Source organism: Jaculus jaculus, chromosome 7, assembly GCF_020740685.1.
Source record: "Jaculus jaculus isolate mJacJac1 chromosome 7, mJacJac1.mat.Y.cur, whole genome shotgun sequence".
In the NCBI taxonomy this organism is placed as follows: domain Eukaryota; kingdom Metazoa; phylum Chordata; class Mammalia; order Rodentia; family Dipodidae; genus Jaculus; species Jaculus jaculus.
In genome coordinates, this window is record NC_059108.1 from 20,841,075 (window position 1) to 20,853,997 (window position 12,923).

At 43.8% G+C, this 12,923-nt stretch overlaps 1 protein-coding gene across 4 annotated transcripts in view; it reads right to left on the reverse strand.

The window, feature by feature from the left end:
• Window positions 1-241: 241 nt before the first annotated feature.
• Window positions 242-12,923, reverse strand: part of Lhfpl6 (LHFPL tetraspan subfamily member 6) — a 263,352-nt gene continuing 250,670 nt past the window's right edge. For all 4 annotated transcript variants that reach the window (XM_045155254.1, XM_045155253.1, XM_045155250.1 and 1 more), the window contains exon 4: window positions 242-1,354. In XM_045155254.1, the coding sequence (XP_045011189.1) occupies window positions 1,236-1,354 (119 nt within the window). In that variant the 3' untranslated portion in view covers window positions 242-1,235. The remainder of the gene's footprint in view (window positions 1,355-12,923) is intronic.

A 12,923-nucleotide genomic window follows, 5' to 3' on the forward strand; every position in this document is an offset into this window, starting at 1 on the left:
AACTAGAAAGTTAGAATTCTGATCACAAAGAGTTTCAGCTGAAAGCAGGCACAATGTTGGTGTCTTACCTTTAACGGCCTGCATGCCCACAAATGCCTGGCTGGGTAATTAGTGAGGGGCTTAATGAGAGGCGTTGAAGGAGGAAGGAAGACTAAGAGAACTGCCATAGTTGAAGGGCTGTGTTTAAGAAATTAAAGTAGCAAGGCCCACATGTGAGTTAACACTCTATGACTCGGTGAGCTATTGATCAAAGAGAGAGTTTATTCACAGAGCTTTTCGAAAACAAACAAAATAGTATTTTTCATTTTACTTATTTATTTAATTTTTTACAAAATGAATATTGAAATAAATGTGGTACAGCACAGTAGGAAAATGAACAAAAGGAGGAAAGATCTAACGACTGGAAAATGCCTTTCTTTCCTGTCTGTACTGAATTCTCACCTATAGTGGTCAAAAGGTGCCTTTTCTTCATAGGGATATCATGACAGAAGCTACTCAGAGAACTAGTTCATGTCTTGAATAACACTGAAATAGGAAGGTTGAACTCTAAAGGCCTGCGTAAACACTAAAGTCGTGTTGAGCGCATAAAGAGTCTAGGCAGGATATATAAAATACTGGTGGAGCGGCTTATTGGTTCACGGACCAGGTTTAATGTATGCTTTATAAAATGAGAATACTGTCCTTTCCATGTACATTAAGAAGAAAACAGGAGCAATACACCGCTGACCCCGCTGTCCGGTGCGTGTGGTGATGTTCGCGTGTGCATGTATGTAGAGACGTGTGCGTGCATGTGCTCGTGTGCTTTCAGGCGTAGTCCTCACCTGCAGTGGGCGTGCCTGCGGGGTGTCCACTCAGCCCCCCCCCCAAGATAATACTGTTTCTACTAGCCCTTTTGAGTCTTCCCAGTCCCCACCTTTGTAAAACAGAGCAAACACAAGACCCTACTTTGCATATATAGAATTGCTTTGTGTATGTGATATACGTTAACAATACTCCGTGGAATGGAAACACCCGAGGCCCATTTCTTCCTCCGTCATTCCACATCCTCCGTATGTTGGAAGAAAAAAAACAAAAACTCCCACCACCAGCCATTCCCATTCGATGTTCCTGATTCCACCGGGTTTCAGTTCATCAGCACCGTGCTGGATTCCAACCGCTGCGCGCCACCGTTTGGGGAGCAGCGAGGCGTCTCGGCCCGTGGGGTCCCGCCGGCCCCTCTTCCCGGCGGCTCGGGGTCAGTACGGGTAATGCTTCTGCTTCTTGCCCGAGAAGCAGGCCAGCCACGTGCACAGCAGCATGGCGGCCGCGGCGCCCGCTCCGGTGCAGTAGAAAGCCCAGCCGATCTCACACGTGCCTAGGGACACGGAAGAGGAGACAAGCGATGAACACGTGCGGCCCCGAGGCAGCTCCGCGACCTCTGCCAAGGAGGGGCTCGAAATGCCAGCGAGAACACGGTGGCCTCGTTCATACAGAATGGCACACATGCTGCAAGCCCTCTTGTCCCATGCCAAAGGTCCTGAGCTCTGGGACTCGTGACAGCTCAAAGGACTGAAATCTGTTCATTCCTTCCCACCAAGGGCCACGCACCTACCTGAGGCACCAGAGGGCTGGGCACCATCAGGATGGGAGACATGCAGGTGAGGACTCTTACTGGAACCTCTGACCCCAGCTCACATGCATAACTAACGGGTTGTAAGGGGAAAATCAAACCATGGGAACAATCCTTCCGAGGGGAGACGGGAGACACCGTCGAAGGGTGACGCTAAAGTGAAGGCTGCTTTACTCTGCAGCATTGGCAAATGACTCACCCTGTCTGAATTGAGGCATAAGTTCAAATTAAAGTATCATTTAAATGAGAGCACACTGACTAGGGCCCGAACTGGTCCCAATTTCTCAGAGCTGCTGGTTGTTCTCAGTGATAGCATGCACTAAATGCTAAAAAGCTTAGATTACTTTTTTAGAAAAAAAACAAAAACAAAAACAAAAACAAACATTTGTTTAGTATAGGGACAGAGAGAGAGGGAGGGAGGAAGAAAACATGAATCAGTACTCCAGGGCTTCTTGTCACTTCAAATAAACTCCAGACATATGTGCCACCCTGCCCATCTGGCTTTACATGGGTTCTGGGGAATCGAACCCGAGCTGGCAGACTTTGCAAGTAAGTGCCCTTAACCATTGAGCAATCTCCCCAGCTCTAGATTTCTATTTCATCTTTTTTTTTTTTTCTGACAAGCAAGCTGGAATTTAGAGAACATGGTTCCATACCCAAAATTTTATAATGATTAATAGTCAGGAATTAATCCAAGGTTCTTGATTCTAAGAATAAGAAGTTACTCAAGCTATCATATCTGGGTTCATAAACTTTTGTTGGATTTATTTTCATTAAGTAGAAATTTTGTATGGAAACATCATATATTGGTACCATCAATTCTCTCCTCATAAACTTTTTTGGCAGGAGGGAGGGTGTTTTGTTGGTTTGCCTTTACTTTTTGAGACAGGGTCTCACTATGTAGTCCAGACCTCACCATCCCCTTCCTCAGCCCTCAGTGCTGGGTCTATACCAATTCTAGCTAATTTTTAGTGAGATACTCTTTTTGTATGCACAGGGGAAAAAAAACCACAGTTCCCTATATGTTTTAGTGGACACTGTCCTTTCTGATATAAGTCTATTTTGTACCTTTTTTTTTTTTTCCTTTTGGACAGTGTTATGGATAGACCCCAGAGCTTCAATGACATTAAGAAAGTGCTCCAGGACCGAGCTCTGTATCCGAACTTCTAATCCCTCTTTCTTTCTTTTTTTTTTTTTTAATTAATTATTTATTTATTTGAGAGCGACAGACACAGAGAGAAAGACAGATAGAGGGGGAGAGAGAGAATGGGCGCGCCAGGGCTTCCAGCCTCTGCAAACGAACTCCAGACGCGTGCGCCCCCTTGTGCATCTGGCTAACGTGGGACCTGGGGAACCGAGCCTCGAACCGGGGTCCTTAGGCTTCACAGGCAAGCGCTTAACCGCTAAGCCATCTCTCCAGCCCTAATCCCTCTTTCTTTTCACCTTATCACACTGTTCCACAAGCAAGCAGCTCCCTCCCTCTTTTGTTCTGCTTACACACTACCTCAGACACAGACACCAGCACACTTGGGTCTAACAAAGACCAAATGTATAGATGGAAATTCGACTCGCTCTGTTTTTTTGCAAGTCAGTCATTTTTTTCCTTGTTTATTTGTAAAAACAAATAATAAAAAGTAGTTCTTTATAAACATCACAGACAGTCAGCTCTCACAGGCAGCTCAACTCTCCATCTCAGGTAGATGATTACATTGGTGGCAAACATGCCCCACATACAAGACACACCTAAGACAGCTACTGGCCAGTGGTCACCATGAGTCAATAACGATGAAGGTGGATGGACAGCCTGCACGTCGTCACTCTAGGACATGGGCCACGCCCATGGACAAACTGTGTTGGTCAGTCCTCTCCCTCACTTCAGTCCTTCTACATCCCAAACTGATAAAAAATAGTTAGGCTGTATTACATTTCTGCATAAAGCTCTTCATGGATAACTATTTTTATTTCACTTTTTATGAGAGAGAAAGAGAATTGGCATGCCAGAGCCTCGAGCCACTGCAACTGAACTCCAGATGCTTGCACCGCCTTGTGTGCATACATGACCTTGTGTGCATGCGTGACCCTGTGCATCTGGCTATGTGGGCTCCAAGGAGTCAAACCTAGGTCCTTAGGCTTCACAGGCAAGTGCCTTAACCCCTAAGCCATCTCTCCAGCCCATGGGTCACTATTGATAATTGAATCCCCATTTAATCCCCCAAAGAACACAATGGAATAAGCGCCTGGAAATCAACCCTGACTTTCAGACAGGAAAACAGGCCAAGAAAAGTTCGATAACTCACCCAAAAACTTGTCGTCTGGTGGAAAGCTTCCTGCCACTTCCCCTTACATTGGTACTGTGCATTGCCCCTTCTCTATGCCAGAAGCACCCCAAGAAGTTTTGTCATCTGCCATTGCTTAAAGACTTCTGGCCTCTCCACTCACACCACCACCAATACCGAAAGAGGAAGCTAGATTTTCTTTTTTTTTAAATACAGTCATTCTTTTATTTAAAACTCTCATATGAATTCTCAAAAAAATCCCTGTCTTTCCCTCTCCCACTCCGTGGCTGGTGTGGTCTTAAATGAGCTGTCAGACCTCTTGCTCACCTTGTCCCTGTCTTCTCTCGACCATTCTGGGAGCTTTTTCCTGCAGCCCACTGGGCTTGAGCTGGTGCAATAGCTCCACAGTCACAACAAGCTCCACCCAGAAATTTCTTTTTCCAAATCCTGGGAGAGCTGGCTCTTTCTGAAACCTGAATAAGAACACCTCCCACCTACCCCTACCTGCCCCACCAGAGCCCCTTGCTCGCTTCCCTTCATTTCCTTCATGGCACTTTCCAGGCCTTGTCCATATCATGTTCATGCTATGGCAATCTCTAGAAAGCCTACATAGGGAGGAACCATGCTCGCCTTTGTTCCCCTCTATGCCCCTAGTACTGGTTCCTGGCCTATCATAGGCCCAATAAATAATTATTGTACCCGAAGTACGGTGAAATGAAAACAGAAAGAAATGAAACAAAGCAACCAGGCAGCCAGGTTCTGAAAAACAACATAAATCTGGGATTTATTTTAAGAGTAATTGTAGTCCTTCTTTGGCATTGAACTTTTTTTTTTAGAGAAGTTTCCAAGCCAAAGTATGCATTTCCAGCCTCCTGCAGACTGTTACATTTCCCAGGATAATGGATCCTGCAGGATCAAATCTCCACCGTGGGGCAGGTTTCCTGAGCACAGTGACCTCCGTTAATACCGACCAACAAGATAAGCATTTTTCAAGGATCACAGAATCCCCTCTTCACAGACCACATTTGCTGACAACCCCACACAGGCTGAAGTGGCTGTGAGTCCTGGGAACCATCACCGTGGTGAATTATTCTTTAACTGGATTAAATAAATCTAGGAGAAAGAATTAATAGGCAGCTATGAGTAGTCAGTGGTTCAGAACCTTTCAGTGTCAGCAAAACGAGTGGTCTGTCTGTTCCATGGGGCTCGTAGAATGGAAAGCAATCCACTCCTCATTATTAACAGGTATTGACCTACACATAGTTCGCGACCTAAAGGGGACTATAGTATACCATTCTTTATTAATTATTGGACACTTTCTCAAGAAATGTAGCTGGTCAGGATAACTGTGTGAGGCTGTGTGCATATGACGGCAGCTACATATATTAAAGATTTTGAAAAATGGAGCCACTAAAGAGTTGACTATCAGAGAACCAAGGTCCCAAGGCATTGTTCTGCAGGAAGTCAATAAGATAGATGTTTAAATTCTAGGAGCCCTTTGCTGGCAGGGGAGCTGAGTGGATGGAGTGATGCTCTATGCTCTTCTCAGCCTTCGGGGTCCCTTTGCTTGCTTTGGGTGCTCAACCACTGCTTCCTGTTTGTACTTGACTCCTAATGGCTCCTGCTTGCAAACTCTCCTCTGAGGATTCTTGAGCCACTGCAAACAGTTTGCCACACACTCTCAGCATCAGTTTCCCCTGACATGGTCTATGGCCAAGGAGGGCCTCAGGACTAGTGCACCAATGTGAACCTCTGGTGGCTTTCTGCTCCTCCACCCCCAGGACATCCATGGCAGCATAAGGAATGTTCCAGAGCTGCTCATGTAAGTCCAGGGTGGGGCCTCACTTGAAGCCATACCCCTGCTGAATTGATTTTCTATCTACTTCCTGGTTTCTCTGGGTCACAATTCCTTAACTACCTGAACACGATCCTTCCTTCAGGATCCGCTCTAGGGAACCTAATCTAAGACAGCAGTGAATGAACAAAGCTTTCCTTGCTGTCTTTATCAGATGGTCTGTGAAGTTTCCTCAGTTGTCAGAGACTTAGCCATGCCACACACCCACATACCCAAGCCTTGCCAACCCCTGGAAGAGCCAGGGAGGGAACTTGTAAGAGAATAGCCTTCCCACCTGCCTGTATTACCACCTTGCCTTGGTCAGTCTGTACCTGTAACTTGCCATTGCTGTGTTCTTCAGCCAGTCTTGTCCCTGTCATAAGAATACACAGCCAACTCATGTCACCAAATACCTACTGGAGGAATGCTGTGTGGAAGCTAGGCGAAGGTTATTAAAATATTTGAGGATGTAAAAAATGTGTTGCTTCACTACATATATATGCAAGGTTTGTGGTTAAAATGCAACAACTGATGAAGAGACAAACAAAGCAACTCATGTTCAGTATGATTTAAAAGGAAAAGATATTCTTTTATTTCAGACACAAAGACCCTTCTTTTTATTTTTTATTTTTATTTTATTTTATTTTATTTTTGAGGCAGGGTTTCACTCTAGTCCAGGCTTCCAGGCTAACCTGGAATTCACTATGTATTCTCAGGGTGGCCTCGAACTCACGGTGATCCTCCTACCTCTGCCTCCCGAGTGCTGGGATTAAAGGTGTGGGCAACCATGCCCGGTGGCGACCTTCACTTATTAACTCATATAATACTAGAATAAACCCCATGAAATCAAAGGTGATTTCATTTGGGTTTATTCTAGTATTTTGAATTTAATAAAAATATAGCCAGACTATGAAACTAGCCTCAGCTATTGATAGAATTTTGAGTTGCAAGAAATAGCCCAAACCAGCCTAGTAAGAGTAAGTGTATCAACAGGATTTGGACAAATCTGAAGAAATGCTAGTTCATCCACCTCTGATTCTTTCCCCATTCTTCTCTTATGCTCTCTTTTACTTTTCCCTTCCCTTCTCTCTCTTCCTTCTTACCTCCCTCCCTTCATCCTTTTATTGGTTCCACAAATATTTATTGAATGACTGACCTGTCCAACTAGGAACCACTGGGTCCTGGGGACTTGGTTGGAACAAGACAGATACAACCTGTGCTACCAAAAAACATATTAGTGTGTACACCTTTAATCCCAGCACTTGGAAGGAAAAGGTAGGAGGATCACTGTGAGTTCGAGGCCTGGGATTACAGAGTGAGTTCCAGATCACCCTGGGCTAGAGTAAGATCCTACCTTGAAACAAACAAACAAACAGAAAAAAAACCCAGAAAACCAAAAACATCACCACCAACAAAAAAGTATTGTCTCGTCAAGGAAGTAAGTCACAAAGCATGCACAGTTAAGTACACAATGATATGTACTTTGAGAGAAAATTCCAGGACACCAAGACAGACAGAGGATGGTCAGTCAAGAGGGGATGACTTAACTTGTTAGTGAAACAAGAGCAGAATCCTGGCAGGTGAGCAGGAGTGAGCCATGCACAAATGTGTGTGTGTGTGTTTGAATAAATGATGTCATGGAGAAATGGAGCCACAGTCTGGGCTTGTCCTGCATGCATCAGTTGACATAAGAGATGGGTGTAATTTTGATTGTGCTGCAAGAGATGGATTGAGTATGACAACTTTCAGAGTTCGAGGGGTTGAATGCTGAAAATATATTCTTCTGAACTTTCTTTGTATTTCTGGGTAAACGTGTGAGGTACTCACCACCCACAGTGAACTCTGAGGCACTCGCTGTCTGTTTTACAATGTCGTAGGCACCGGAGACCTTGCAGTGAAGGACACAGCCTTGGTCGCCTGCTTTCAGAAGAATATTGCTCACATCAAGTTACATTATGTGAAAATAGTCCTTGTATGGGCAATACAACCAGCTCATTAGAGCAGCCTCAGAAAATACACAAAAGTACAGAAGCATGTATGCACATAATAGAACACCATGCACATGCACACACGCGCACGCACACACACGCGCACACACACACACTGTACCTTGAGAAGCAAGCAATGGTCAAGATGAGCCAGTCAAGAGCAAGATAAGACAAGAGGACACAGGCAAATCCAAAGAGAGTCAGTCACCATGTCAGATTCTTTCCCTTGCTGGCACTCTCTCCCTCCCTTACTCCTTCCTTTCTTTTCACAAATATGTATTGATGATATATAAAATTAATATTTATTATTCTACATGCCTGATAGAAATTCATTCCAGTGAAACAACCCAGATATGAGTGGTGTTTTTTTTTTTGTTCCCATGAAATTATTTACACAATAAATGTGAATTATCTGGAATCTGGGGGACTGTGTATATGAGCCATAGGCTTGATGCTTGTTCAAAGGAACAGGAAGGTAGATTTTTCACTCTGAGAATGATTTCATGCTCAATTAAACAGAAAAAAAAAAATCCAACCTGGCACTGCGTTTCACAGTCATAGAATTTTTTTTATAAAAGGCTTTCTGAATACCTTAGGAAAGAGGAGCTCTTTAGGTTTATTTGTTTTAAATAGTATGATATCCCATGAGTTGTCATGGAACTAAATGAAACCAGGAAATAGGGGCCATTCTCTCATGGCCTCTCCATTCCCCTGTCATGGCAATAGATGCCTGTTATTATAATGCAGGCAGAAATCATCTTACCAGAGGGCGAGTTTGGTCTGTGATCCTTTCAGGAAATTAGAGAGGCAAATCTGTTCAAACTTTTGCTCTCTGTAATGCTCCATCAAACAGGACTCCAAGCTTGCCTGCTTGGCAAATTGCTGCTTTCAACAATGGGGAATACTATTCTTGACAGATAAAATAGAGGTTAATGGGACAGAAAGCAGCAAACCATGGCCACCTGCCAAGTCCACAGACAAAGGTTCCATGGCAGAATTCCAGGGCAGCTCCAGAGTGGGGACAGGGGCAAAGAGAGGTGTGGCTGACTTTTTAGGGTGGTTCAATTTAGCTTTCAGTGAAGCTTCTGGAAGTAATAGAGATGGGAAAGGAACTGACAAGAACCTAGACTTACTGCAAATAACAGTGGAATCCAGGGATCGTCTCCTTTTCTTCAGGACCTGGCACTTTAACTTCTGCTTTTTCATTAATTTGTTCAATAAATGCTCCATCATATACTATAGGACTGTATGGGCCTGTTTCATTCTGTATTCTGGTCTGCAGTAAATGTCTGGCCCGCAGGAGACAATCTACAGCCATTTGTGTCATGAATGTCTATCAGGCATTGTACTTATGCTGCAAATAGAAATTCAACATTAATAATTATATAAAAGCTGTCATGTAAGGACTGTAAGCCTTCGTGGTTAAGAAAGGACACTTCATTTGCTCACTTTCATCTATGACCTTTTAAGGAAATTCGGGAAGTAAATCTATTTTATACTTTCTCAGCATGATTTCCACCTATCATATGAAGGAATTGAGTTACATGAAAGATAAGTAGCTCACCCAGTATCTCAAGTAAATGGAAAGCTTAAGCATGAACTTGGGTCAAATTTATAGAACTTTCTCCTGTGCTCAGGGAATCTGTAAGGAAGAGCTAAACTGAGCACATTTTTCTTATTAGATATACTTGGTTTTGCTAGCACTTAGATACTAAGAGAAAATAAAACGAACATTTTATCTTCCCCTTTTAATTTTCCAAGGCTCTTAGAAGCTGCTAGATCCCCAGCTCTACTTTGCATACTTGTAGCTATTAAAGACCTGCATCTTGAGTACCTGACACCCCAGTTACTGAGCCAACAGAACTATATGTGGCACTCTGTGGCAACCTCAATTCCTCTATGCGGGGAGGTGATGCCTGCATTACCTCTCCCTGGGGAAAACAAGTGGCTATTCCCCTCACAGAAGGCACCACCTACAGACCAAAGTAAAGACTCTCCCTAGGTCTTGCTTGGTGAAACAGTCAGTTTACCTTGGCTAACTTGCAGAAGCATGAGCGATGTCCCCAAAGCCCCACACCAGCATGAGTCAGCAATGACTCCCCAGTTCTCGGCCGCCCTTGCACCTCCTGCACACTCTAACTCGGCCTGAGACTACCTGCGTTAGAGAGTCTACAAGGCTGATGGATTAGGACTTTGTGAGTGGAGAGGCTGAAATGCCGCAGATCTAGGATCAGATTAGGTTTTGCTTTCTTTAGTCCCCTTAGTAGCCATTCACAGCCCAAGTCTGTATCTGACCTCACATCCTTGTGACTATCACGTGAAACTTCTGAGGATGTAGGAACTTAACAGACCATTATCCACCACCAACCCAGAAGCTAGAGGATGGGAAACTAATGACAGAGTTTCTCCATGTTGCTGCAACCCGCATACCGAGGCCTCGATTTATGACTTTCTTTTGGTGTGTAACTATAAAAAAGTTCATGAAACTCTTGATATGTCATTACAGGGTATTTGGGTTAACCTGAATCTGTGTTACCAGGAGATAGTTACTTATGTTTGGCTCCCTAATATACTGTTTCTTGTCCCCCTTAAAGTAACAGCTGTGCTTGTATTGCTAACCTTGTGCAGCCAGGACAGAATTACACATAGATGGGAAGGGGGTGCATAGGCGGGAATGGCTGGAGGGTCTAATTTCTTCCTTCTATGAGGGGAGGTCAACAGGTCCAACTTTGTTGAGGTAACTTTTGTGGGTGTGCACAGCTACTTTGATTAAGGTGGCAATGTCTGTTATGCTTGGAGGACAACATTCCCCAACAGGAAGTCTAAAATAATCTTGCTTAAGGAAGTCAAATAACCAGTGTTCCTTGCATGAGAATCTATCTCTAAACATGCCCCAAACTGGGAGCTTTTAGCCCATCCTCACTCTGTGTGATTCAAACTAATGAAGGTCATGGGTGTATTCCAATTCCCCCTTAGAGCTGCTGACTACTGTCCACCACAACACTCCCACCTAGAGACCTTCTGAGGGCCACAGTCATGTACAGCATTCTTCATTAAGCACAAAAACAGGAGCAGTCGAGTCATTCCTATCCCCTGACTTCACAGCATCAGCTGTGTTTGAGTACCGTTTGTTTAATTTTCATGTCCCCCGGTGGGCTGATGCTAATTCAAGGCCTAATGCACAGGGTAGCACCATTAGAAGGTGTTGAAATCTTTGGGAAGTGGGTCCTTGAGGGAGATCTTTATGTGACTGGAGGAATGCCCCAGAAGGGGCAGACTATTTTCTATCCCTTTCTATCAGCTCGGTTTTAGGATGGGGCCCTTGACTTCTACCCATGATTTCTGCTCATGATGGGCCGAGCCAATGCGGCCACTCACTCCTGAGCTTGAACTTCCAAAACTGTGAGCTACATGAACTTTTTCTCTTTGTAACGTTTGTTGTTTCAAATATTTTGTTATGCCAATGGAAAACTGCCATCCTTGCTATGCCTCCTTGTACTCTGTATGCAAATAAGAGAGCCACAAGTCTCAGCTAACTTTTCCTGCCTCATGAGGTCACTGCTGACACTCTGCATGCCTTGTGACCACAGATACCTAAGTCAGGACACAAGAAGATGACTGACTTGATATCTTAAAGCACAATCTCTTTTAACTATGACATTTCAAAATTGCAGACATGTTAACACACAAATGTAAAGTTTAGGTAGAGAAGAAGCAGCCATCACTCTTTTTGTTTTACAAAATAATGAAGGTAGGAAGGTAAATGTATCACTAAAAAAAAAAAAAAAAACTTCCCACAGGGCACCTACGTGAAGTTCAAGTATAAGCCATTCAACAGACTGGAACATAATGGGGGGATAGATGCCTAAATGTAAATAAAAAGGAAATTATTCATCCTTTAAAAAAAAAAAAAAATCTTCTGTAGACTTGGATACCATGAGTAAAATGTGGAAAATGTTGTTGTTCTCCTCTGGAACAAATTCCTTCATGCCGCTTCATATTCAAACTCTTTTTTGAACATGAATTAAGAGAAAGAACAAAAAGAATATGTCATGAGACCAATTCATTTGTTCTTTTGTGAAGTTACACAACAAAATAGCTAAAAAACAAGTATTGAACCCTCAACCTAAAAGCATACAGAAGTTTTAATTCAGACTTTTAATGGAACAGGTGGGGGACTACATACTTGGCATTTTTCCGTGAAGAAAAGGGCACCCATACTTGGTTGGTAGGCAGAAAATGCAGAAAGAAAAACGCTTAAGAGAAGAATGTAAGGTGTGGCTGTCATTAAGTCTTTGCTTGTTTCTTACGTCTGCTTACTAAGCACACACTGATGGTCGAACATCACAGACGTGACACTCTAAGGGCTCCATTTACAATGAAGTCGATGCACTCCATAGGGTTGTGGCATGGAGGTGCTGTTCTAAGCAAATAGTAGGAAACGATTCCCAATTTCAGTGTTCCTTAAAAGATGGCGGTGAGGAGACATGCGTAATGCTAGGTTCTCCTAAACCCCTAGCATTGGGTCTATTGACAGAGCCATCCTGCCCCTCCGTGAGCAGAAGTAGTAACTCCCAGAAGCTCTTGACTCTGAAGTCTGAGAGTAGCTAGATCATTGTACCTGTCAGGCCTCTTTATTCTCGGGTTTAAGCAACTGAACAGTAGGATTTGGATGTCACGTTGAATGCTACTTTCCCCTCAAGCACTCAGTGTGCCTCGGCGCATCATGTTTGAGCTTGGGAGCAGGAACCCCACCACTGGCCTTCACTGAGCCGACTTTCTCCACAGGGCTAGCCAAGGGGCCCTGAGTCGGAGTATGTCCTGCAGATGTGCCCATCGGTGAGAACAGATCCACTCACGCTAGGGATGACTAACCATTCTCCATCTCCCCACATGTCAAAAGAAGCAGGGACTTAGGATCTAGAATGCATGCAGTGTATATCTGCAAAGAGTTCAAAAGAACACTATGTTGAAGGAGGTATATTAGGGGTGAAGTATCACTGGGAAATAAATATGAAGCCCACAAATCTTTATCCAAGATAGCTTACCCCACTCTGTAGACAGAGTGGAAGAAAAACGAGAGGGATATCCAGTGAAGAGAATAGCACCGGGAGCAACGGCTAGCTGTACTCATATATGTTATATGGGTTTGATTTTAAAGGGAAAAAAGCTGTCCAAATAAGAGATTGATTTGATTATATTCAATGGTATATGTT